General features: G+C 41.4%; 1 protein-coding gene across 2 annotated transcripts; it reads right to left on the bottom strand.

Moving 5' to 3' along the window:
* Positions 1-3,670: 3,670 nt before the first annotated feature.
* On the bottom strand, positions 3,671-10,074 carry tsnax (translin-associated factor X). 2 transcript variants are annotated; one of them, XM_079229544.1, is made up of 6 exons: positions 9,987-10,074; positions 8,939-9,010; positions 8,711-8,825; positions 8,300-8,430; positions 4,652-4,773; positions 3,671-4,305 (listed from the first exon to the last, which is right to left on the bottom strand). In XM_079229544.1, the coding sequence occupies exons 1-6, from the start codon at positions 10,000-10,002 to the stop codon at positions 3,928-3,930; spliced, it is 834 nt and encodes a 277-aa protein (XP_079085670.1). In that variant the 5' UTR covers positions 10,003-10,074; the 3' UTR covers positions 3,671-3,927. The 2 variants fall into 2 exon arrangements, with proteins under 2 accessions (XP_079085670.1, XP_079085671.1); XM_079229545.1 differs by lacking the exon at positions 8,711-8,825.
* Positions 10,075-11,332: the final 1,258 nt, after the last annotated feature.

The raw sequence follows: 11,332 nt of genomic DNA, 5'->3' as shown, positions 1-11,332 counted from the left end.
CATGTTATTTTTGCAAATTTTTAGACGCCCTAAACACCCTGACGTAAACACAACAGTCTTCCTTTGTTTATGCCAGGAGGGAATGACTGAGAAGAGACCCCACATAGAGCCGAGTCTTTTCATCCTCCTTCCCACACATCCAAATGCTCCTTTCATTCAGCTGCTGATGGACAAGACTCACGATAAAGAGCTCAGTTCAGCCGACTCAACAAGAGGGCAGTCTTTATACTGAGTGAGGCTCCACTGTCGAGGGTGAGAGAGATGTGTTGCATGTGTTCGATCTAGTGCATCCACCTGTCCAGTATTAATAATTGGAAATAAATCAGCATGTCTCAAATTTGAGGTTTTTCAAAACTATTACACAGTAGTAGACATTTTGACTTCAAGTTTTGAAATGAACTGGAATAGGGATTCAGTCACGTGACTTTGTGTGATTTCCGTTGTTGGGCACATATGACACACACTTAATGCTAGAAATTAGTGGCCACCGTCATTTATTTCTCACCTCGATAGCAAAGAACAGATAAGATATGCAAAGAAAATATCTCTCTGAGCTCTTTAGTTCACAGATACCTTTGAAGACTGCCTGGCGTTTCATTTATTGACATTTACAGATCTAAAGTTCATGTTTCAGGCATACATTTGTTTCTTTAGGATGAGTGCAGTACCACGTTTATCCACCAGATGGAGACATAGGCTGTGTTCAGCTGCAGGTAAAGTGAATTTTGGTGATGAGATGTAAGTAACCACCAGTAAAATCTGTGTTTATAATGTGTGCTCATTTGGTTGCTTGGTGTTTTAATTGTGTTTCGTCTAAGTAAAATGGTTAACACTAACTTTTAGAGGACCTTCCCAAATGTGATTATGGAGGATAAATATGTTACTGCTACAACAAGTTATTACTTATCTGGTGTTTGTAAATTACAGGAGCTGCATAACACGCTGAACGTCAATACAGCCGCAAACAACTACTCTCTAAGTAAATATATAGTGGAGTAATGTCTGCCTGAGCAGTGAATAAAGTTGTGTTGTAATCTGAGCTTCTTCTTGCTTTGTTGACATAGGGCAGGTCATGCATGCGTTTAGTGCATGTTAGTGCCGACACCAATGCCGCGGAATTGTAAAAAAAACAACTCCGCTTTCCCTCAGGTAAACTTTTCTTCAAACTTCTGCCATTGTTTGTGATGTTAGCGGCGTCAGCATCATGAACTACGAGCTGCTGGCTTGGTGTCGACGTGTCAAAATGCTTCCAATCTCCCGATCTTGCACCGTAAACAACACCGTCCTCATGTTGCTGTGATTAGAAATGGTGTCCAATGAATGGGGATTCACTATAATTCAAGTCTCCTTCTTTGTTGTCACATCCCACTGCATGAGGCCATGTTTGAGAGTGGACTTGGACCTGAAAAAAATAGTATGGCTAAGGCCAACAGAAAACGAGTGTTTGTGGTGGTGGTTGAGTCCACTGCAAGATGTAGGGCATCATATGTTACAATAGTTACTGATTGCAAAATAAAATGTGGATTTTATTTTTGACAGTCGACAGTGGCAGTCGATATTAGGATTGTCACCGCCAAACATGTCCATAACCTTCCGGGAGAAAAGCGTCCTCAGCTAGGTAGCTTTCTGTTGACTAAAGTCACGCTGGCCCACTGACCAATCACAGCGCATGTTATGCTGACGCCACCTCGCAGGCGCTTTTACGTCAAAGAATACGCCCAGCATGTCAAACTAAAGATCTGATTGGTTGAAGACTATGACAATCACGACAACGTCCCTGTGTACTTTAATCGTCAAAGACCAGCTAGGCGCTCTGCTTCCATAGAGACATAGGAGGTGAAATCTGATTGGATAAAAAGCTCTCCTTAAAACAAGCTGCACTGGAAGCAGCGGTGCAGGCTGGAAGCAGAGCAACAGAGGAAGACAGGAGCTGTGCAATGAGAAAATAAGCTAATAGGTAGAAAACTATTCTAAAATAGACGAAGTATTTTATAATAGAATATTATAAAATACTAGTGTATTTTTGAAAAACAATTCAATTATAAAATAGCTATAACTTTGTGATTCTATTTAGGCTAGCAGGGAAGGCTTAGCAGGCCTGCCTGAAGACCAGCTAGGCGCTCTGCTTCCATAGAGACATAGGAGGTGAAATCTGATTGGATAAAAAGCTCTCCTTAGCAGGCCTGCCTGCTAAGCCTTCCATTCAAATTCATTGCCTTTCATTCATATTTCAGAATTTTGAAATGAGCTTTAATACCAACTCCTTGTTCAAGTATAAAGCACGAGCATGAAGACTGGTTTACTACGATGAAAAGGTGCTCATCATTTATAAAGCAGGTCTGAGGACAATAGATTATAATACTTTTTTTTATTATAGAATACATTTGAATACTCACAGAGCATGAGCACTTTATTGTCTAATACAGACATCAGTAATAGGCCAGAGCATCTGTGTGCTAATGTGGTACGAAAAGATGATGTGCAATCTATAACAGGATGCACATAACTTAGCACTTGTTAAAGTGCTATATAGCTCATTTTGAAGATTAATTACATTAACAGATATGTTTGATTATTGCAACATGTCACGCGATCGAGTCAAATCTCGGGTAAATTCTGGTTTTATTTGATATATCTGTTTGCGTATGTCATACGCCTGAGGATCCATCATCACTGAGCAGACTGACTCCCCTCACCCCTCCGAGTCGATGGCTTTCCTTTCTCGAAGCCACAGCCACTTGCGACACGCGCGCAAAGGAGAAAATGCCAAGATGCCTCTGCTCCAACACCAGATAATGCACAGAAATAGATAATGCACGTAAACGCCAGATGAACCCAGTAGTTGTGGGAAATACTGGAAACATCAGGAATGAAATGGGTTCCAGCAGCAACAGTTCAGAAAAGGAAACAGTTGAGGATGGAGACGTCACCCATATGTAGTACTGATAATAGCCACCGGGTGGCAGAGTTGAATTAAATTAAAACCCTTTTTCTCAATGTCTATAGAAAAAACACCAAGAGCAGAGAAATGTCAGATGATCTTTTTGTGTGGATGAATACCAAATATGAGTTACATTTTATACATACAGCAGAAATAATCAAGAGAAAGATATGTTTCATCCTAAAGCTCCATGTTATGAGCGATTGCAGGCCGTGAAGCACAAAAGCTGCTTCAGAATAGAAAGGAAAATCTTTTGACTCACTAATTACACTTTCTATTAAGTTAAATTGGACTCTTTATAGACTATGCCAGGCCAGCTATGAACACAGCAGCATTGTCTATCAGGATGGAAGTAATTACCACGAGCGGATGCGAAAATAGCAGGAGGATATTTCTCAGCGTGCTCAAAACCTTATTATGCATTTATGTCATTGCAGTATTGAGGACTGTTAAGAGAGGGTAGAATAAGGAAGTAATGAGTTTGTTTTCTGTGTGTGTGTGTGTGTGTGTGTGTGTGTGTGTGTGTGTGTGTGTGTGTGTCTGCCAGAGAACAGGCACGTACGACGTATAAAGGTCACATGATCCTCCTCCACAGAGTATGCAGTGTGTGTGCAAGCAGCCAATGGTTCTACCTTAGATTATCTGTGTGTGATAGAGCGAGGGGAGGGCAGAAAGCAAAATAAAATAAACACACATTATCAAAGCAGCTAAAAGACTGGGAGCGCTTGGCATATTTGGCACAGAACTTTTTATTCATGCAAAACAACTGAAGTCATCGAATCTTTATCAAAAGAAAAATAATCCATTGTCTATTGAAACACCGCTTTTATTCTAATAATAAAAACAGAATTAACAAGCATGTCACGAACCATATCAAACATCCGTCAAAACCCTGTTAAAAATACATACAAACATCAAACTGGAGCTGGAACTGGAACTAAAGCGGACAATGACGGCGTAGAGGACATGAACAATGTTGTCGGGGCTTAAACCATTCCTTCCTCGGGGTCGGGGAGTGTGGTCCTACTGGAGAACACGTCGGCCAACATGTGTTTGGGGATTTCCGAGCCGCGGACGCGCAGGGCGTAGCAGGCGTCCTCCACTTTGCCCAGGCTCTGTCGCAGCGTGTGCAGCTTCTTGGACACCTCGTACGGCCCCGTGTTGCCGATGTAGGAGAAGCCGTCGTGGATCTGTCGCAGGAACTGACTCAGCTGGAAGGGCGTGTCGATGTCGCCGTTGCCCACGCTGCTGATGCACATCCGCATCAGCTCTCCGGTCAGGTCGGCGATGCCCAGCAGGTAGTCGGAGGGCGTCACCTGAAAGGTCAGGACCTGACCGCCCGTCTGCGGCGCTTCGGCCAAACCCTGAGATGAAAAGAATATTTAAAAAAGACAAGAGATTACGAACACTGTTGGGGATGATGGCTTTTAGACAGACTGTGCAGAGGAATTATTATCCCCGCAGCAATATTTGCCAAATGTGATTATGTTATCTAGCTCTGCTTCTAGAAGAAGCGCTAGGCTTCAAATAAGCAAAGTCCAATTTATCTCAAGCGCGACGATGATGCTTCTTTAACTCCAAAATATTGAGGTTTAAGCTATTTTGACTCCATTGACAGGTCTTCAAAAACAGCAGGCCGAGTGGATAAAATGACATAGACACACATAATGCTTATAATTGTGGCTCATTATAACACCCAATGTCACCTACCTTCGGCTCTTCCTTCTCTGCTCTCATGAACACCAGGCTGGCGTTGATCTCCTCCAGGCTGATGAGGCTGCGATGGCGGATATAGTGCAGGAAGGAGACGGCCTCCACATACTCCTGGATTCCTAAATGCATTAAAATGACAATGAGATGAGCCGCCACACAACATTGGGGGATTCATCCAGATATTTCACTGCTCCAGCTGTTGAATCTAAATGCGTTTGTGATTTACAAATAATCCCCATTACAAAAAGAAAAAGAAGAGGAGGGTGAATTGTGTATCAGATGAGCACAGCACGTAGAGTGTGTATAAACACTCCATGGTATCTGCACACTGGAGATCCTAGATGTAGATAATGACTCAAATAAAACCTGTTTCCTGTCGCTGTCTTTTGATTGTGGTCTTTATTTCTGTCGCGAGTTAAGATGACCCCTTATTTGTTTTCTAGCCCCGTGTAAACAACTATCAAATAATCACAGGACGGAAGACTTTGTGTCAGAGGTTTACTTTTGGAACGGCACTTGAACTTCAAAGGGCGTCGCATCTCCGCACGGCGAGCCTCAGTTTGCTCCAGAGAGGCGAGAGGAGAATGTGGTTCACCTCCACTTCATTTGCCCTGACTTGATTTCAGTAGTTTACTCATGATGAATTCTTTCTTTTTTGTGTTGTTTAAAGGACCCACAAAAACACTGATCTCAATCTGGGTCTTACTCTGATCAATGGAGTCCTACTTAAAAAACAGTTTCTGCCAAACTTGGAAAAGTTTGGTTGTTTCAAACGGGAGATTTCTGTCAATGCAAATCAACATTGTGTGGACACGCGTGTTTACATTCCTGCCGACTGCCTGTGAACGGACTGCGTTTTACATCCGCAGCATCCGTGTGCTATTTTTGGCTCGGGCAATACTGCACTGCACCCGATGCGCCCTCGATAGGTCGAGTGAGGTATGTTGTTTTATTATTTCACGAACCATAATATATGCGTGTCAATGTTTACATCACAACGTTACGTTGTGTGGTGCCAGTTTCATATACTAATTGAGCAGCACTTTATTATGAATGAAGTTATTAACCAACTTCTAAAATGTTGATTATCTTTTTTTTTTCTTCTTTTTTTCTCGGGAACTTTGTGTTTTTGCTTATTTAGTCATTCATATGTACAATGAGTACTGTACTCATATGTACTTTGTTAATATTGATGTAGTCAAGGGCTTTAAATAAACCGCTTCATTTAGGGACCAAATCTTATTTCTCAAGTAGAAAGTACTAACAGTCTGGACACATTTCTGACAACCTTTATCAACAAAAAACAAACATCTAAACATTGCCAGTGGCCTCACAGCTTTGACACTGTGCTGAGAGTAAATAAAGTGGGACAGGAAATGACATGAAAAGGTGACACAGGCTTTGAGGCAGGCAGGCGGAGTTCAGTTCCTGAGTTTCCTGCCAGGAGCGGTTTGTGTTATTTAGTCAGAAGCAGCGGTTACCTTTTGGTCACTACACCCCGAAACAAGTAGACGTATAAACAATGACTCAAGGAAAACCAACTGGAAACCAGAGGGATTTCATTGGCACAGCTGTTGGAAAAGTTGAGGCCTTACTGGATTAGTAGGTTTAATAGAATAATAACAATAATAATAATTCAACAAACATTTATGAATGGCCACAGATTATGTACAGATTAATGGAGTTCAATGTTTGACCACCGAGTTGCAGGTGAACTCTGGGAAGAAGCCCTGCCAGTACATTTGTGTCAAGCTAAAGCGCTCATCACAGAGCGCGCTGCCCTGGAGTTCAGATTGAGCCCACAACAACGTTGATGATCAAAAGCAGACCCATTACACATGCCTGGAGACTTCTGGTCCAGCCCAGATTATCTGGAGAGGCCGAGCAGCGAGCCCAGTCTCAATCTAATAAAAACGATAAAAATGGGAGGAAAAAACGTAGCGTCTAATTGGTGGGAACTGCCACTAGTCACGTCGCGGATGTTGCAGTGGTGATTCTTGAGTGACCACAATCTAAAAATGACTTCCCTAGCTGCCAGATAACAGCTCACCCTCGCTCCCTGTAATGCTTTTCTCCAAACACTGCAGACACTTTGGCTACGCTAACAAGAACTGACATTGATGCTAGTGGGAAAACAACTTTATCAGAGTTTTATCAGGGCGTGTCTGTCATATCCAAGCCTGCATCAAGGTCACGCTCTCACACTATCAGTGACTTTGCAATAAACCGAAAGCACAAATAGGACGACTAAGGTCTGCTGGGCTGGTATAACCCATTTCAGTTTTGGACTACAGCCCTTTAGTTGAGCTTGTTTGTTAAATAAGGAATTTATTATTATATTTAAAGAGATTATCGCCAGACTTTATACATTACTCTGCTAAACGGGCGGCTGTAGCTCATGGGGATGAGTGGTCGTCCTGCCTCCCCATGGGTCACATGTCAAAGTGTCCCTGAGCAAGACACCCAACCCTAAATTGCTCCCCGGGCTCCGATCAGGGCCGCCCACAGCTCCTTAATTACTAACGATGGGTCAAATGCAGAGAATACATTTCATGTATGTAAAAGTATGTACTATGACAATAATTTAATCTAAACAAGGTATCCTTGTTGGAGATAGGATTGAATGATCAAATGTAAATCAACGTGATCAAGTCATCATCATAAAAGTATGTGCCAATGGGAGATTCGACTGTAGGACTATTTGCACTGAAGGCAAATAAGATGAGAATTACTGTATAAAAAACAGACAGATTTATGGAAAGAAGGATATATTTGTATGCAGCTTTGAGGATACATGTGTACTATACTGAATGTTAATAACTCTAAATGTACTGTATATAAGTTTATGTCTAGGTTTGTAAATGAGAGGAGTTAAGTATGGGCACAAGAACGTACAATACGCATGCATATAATATATGGTGTGTTTATGTTTTTGGCTATATAGTTACCATATGATTTTCTTACTCGATCGTTTCTATGTTACTTCATAGAGTAACATTTAAAAAACTAATCACAAAATATATATTGAAAGAAATGGCATAATATGGGGCATTCAATCAAAAGGCAAACAAGACACTCTTTACATACTTTTGTCGTTTTACTTTTAGTAAGTTCTGCTGCTGCCCTTGCCAAGTACGAACCGTTGCATGCAGTATACATTGGATTTGGACATGCTACTTCATAACATGGCATCTTGACCTTTGACCCTCTTGCTCATATATTGCTGGCACAGGATTGTGGGTCAGAATAGCCAGGAAAGCATGCCGGCTTGCATACTGCAAAATGTCATTGAGATATTTCAGTCTGTACTCAAGTGGACACACACCCATCCCGAGAGCTACACCACTAGAACGGCAAAAAAAAAAAAGTGTACATGGCTCTATATCCCTGCTACTAGCTGCAAATTCATGCCCATTTACTGGATATAAACCTATCAAAGATTTTTGAAAGCACCAAACGTATTTTCTGGTCATTTTTAAGTTGACAGAGTGGTATCTATACGCAACAGGTTTTTTTTTTTCTTCTGAAAACTTAACCTTTTTTACATGCACTCTCATAAAAAAACTGCAATATCATAAAGATAATGACAATCATGTACATTTTGTTTCAGGGATTCCTAAACAGAAAAGGTCAACAGAAACTCACCTGCTGTGAAAGCTCTGTGAAACTGAAAGATGTCCTCTCCTCGGAGTTCTTCAGCAATTTGACCAATTTTCTGCCGGACTGCGTCCAGTTTCACTTCTGCTTCGTTCAGAATATCGTCCGCATTAGGGACACTACCAACCCCGGGAGAAAACACAGAATACAAATTAGAAATGCAAGGTCTGCAAGACACACTTTGCTTTAAAATACTCCCTAAAGGAGAAGTTAAATTGTGTTATTCCAAAGACAAACAACTCTTTTGAAACTGGAAAAAACGTAGCCACTGTAATAACATGTAAATCGTCAAATGGAGCGGTATGCTCAGATTCAATCTGAATAAAGCGAGAAATCCTAGAACACGTTCCAAACTCAACTGCACCAACTAACATGACGCCGTGTTACAATAGTAAATACCTGGTCACTCTATGTAAAAGAAAAATGGTCCTCTTGCTTTCAATGGTGACGTCCCGACTGATCTTAACAAGGCGCTCATGTTTGTCGTGTTTGATGTCGAGCTCATGTTGGAAAGCTTAACAGACAAGAAAAAACACCGCTTACTTTGAGGGATAGTGCCTTCACACAAAAGAAATACAGCAAATATTTAGGTGGAGAATACGGTCAAAATGTTGAGGATGCAGTTACCTTTGAAAGCAGCGATGACAGGTGAGGATGACTCCTGCGCTGCATCGGCATTTCTCCGGGGACATCCTTCGCCTGACACGGGGCAGAAAAAGTCAGGCGATGCTTCAGCTCGTCTTCATTAATAAAGGCCTCTGGTTGTTGTCACTTTTTCTAAACTGGCCGTGGCTAAACCAAAGAGGCACTCCACCGATTTGGTCCATGAAGATCAGTTTAGTCATTTACCCTGATGTTAAACAGCAATATTTAGACTTGAGCTGTAGATTTAAGGACTACATATTTAATGGCCTTTGTTACAAACTGTGGATGTGAAGCTTTGAAATGCATATGGTGCATCCAGCATGGGCGACTAACAAAAGACACCAGTATAGAGATAGGTTGTGGGTGGTAAGTGTAGAATCTGGCTTTTTTTTTTTAGCTTGACCCATTTGTGGGACTTAAAATTAGGATACTTGGACCATTTTAAAGCTGTCTCCTCTGTAAATCTGCAACTTCAATGGGTGATACTGGAAAACCTCTAGAACTGAAGCAAATGTAATAATTGAAATCATTTTGATCATGGTTTCATAATTTAATGCAGTTTTAAATTAACAAAAATCCCCTCCCCCCCAAAGATCACTGGTTCCAGCTTCTCAACTATGTAACGTTACATCTGCCTAGTTTATTAGTTTTCTAATGGTAATTAAGAGACCATCTAACTTCCCTATTTGGAGACATAACTTTGGGTTTGCAGCATTTTCTTCTAATCTCACAATTGTGTGGCCCAATTTATTAGTGAATTAAACGAGAAAACAGCGGGCCGTTTCATCAATAATGAAAATAATTGATAATTGCAGCCCCTATGGTGCTATGACCAATACTAACACACAAAGACACTCGGCAAGCAGTGATGCAAAGAGAGAGGAGCGATACAGTAATGATGTCCCTCCAGTAAGACTTAATGTTAACGTGACTTTAACGCTTCACTCCAGTTATCCCCGATGACAACAAACCAACAACAACGTGCTGGAAAACGTTGCTTCTCTTAGTCGAGTCTCAAAACTGGACTCACCTTCTCGCCTGTTCATGCCGGCGGTGTTGCAATGTCTTCTTTAGATAAACGGAACAATTATAAGCTCGCCCAAGGTTTTAAGTATTTTACTGGAAGTGTTTCAGCGACACAAGCCCGCGCGCTGCCGACCAACTGAAACGAGGCAGAGCAACGTAAAGTGGTGCTTTACGTCCAGCAGGGATTATAAAACATCACCACACAAAACAGCTGCGTCTACACGTGAACGTTACAATCGCTGAATGAAGTCTAAATATCCTACAATACGAAAGAAATCGTGTTTACTTGTTTTTAACAACAGGCATCCGTGTGGTCGCCATTATTCGCGGGGCTTCTGCGCAGTATGCAGACGTAGCAGGAAGTGGAAAATGCATTGTGGGAGATGTAGTCACATCAGCATGTGCTATTTATTTTATTACTGCTTTTTATGACCACTCGTATCATATTTGCAGGATTTTTTATTTATTTTTTATAATTCAAAGTAGGTACAAATAAATGAAATTATTGGCCGACCACACTTAATTGTTCATTTTAAGTTTTGGTTGTTCTGGAATATAACCAAGTATGTGTTTGTGCTTGTTACTATTTTTTATGAAGCATTCAGGGTGTGATTGATTGTTGTAGATACTACATTTACACATTATTGTCATGCTCCTATGTAAAATGCATGTAATAGAGTGGCACGTGCCCAGCCTGGCTCCTTAAATACTCTCGTTTTCAAGTAAAAAAAACTGATTAAGCAGCCAGACATCTCCAGACTGCCACCCTAGATTGTCTTGTGTCATTTGTTGCTATTAAAGTATGTTTCATCCAACCTTTCTTGATCAGATTACTCGCTTCTCTACTGTAACCCCTCCTCCAGGGACTCCTGCAGACTGTGTACGTGCCACACGACTGGTGCCTACTTCAGCTCGCGCCTTGCCTCTGCACAGCACACTCCCTGTCATTCAAACACCGGTTTCTGTTATTTGACGAGGGATGGACATCACCAGTGTAAATAATGGTGTATTCAGATGAATGTACGTGGGTGCTTCATAAAAAATCTAATCAAAATGTGTTACTATATGCATTCCGATGGTTGATTTTAAATCCCTATGAAGCGCAATCATGAGCGCCATAACCGCCCACTAACGCATGAATCAGTCTTTCAAAACACCAGCTACATCTTTATGCAAAATATTCTTTTGTTGTGTGAAAGGAATTTCACACATGCAAGCCAGGAATGAGAGCAAAACACTGACGTTCAGTCACGATGCCTTCAGGGGCTCCCTGCAAGCTCTTACATTTGAGCTTTTAACCTGCTGGGTTTTCCCAATTACTCTCTTATTGAAAATACATTGATGTTTTAA

The sequence above is a fragment of the Taurulus bubalis genome (genome assembly GCF_910589615.1).
Source record: "Taurulus bubalis genome assembly, chromosome: 14".
NCBI classification, from domain to species: domain Eukaryota; kingdom Metazoa; phylum Chordata; class Actinopteri; order Perciformes; family Cottidae; genus Taurulus; species Taurulus bubalis.
This window is presented reverse-complemented; position numbering and strand designations above follow the sequence as displayed.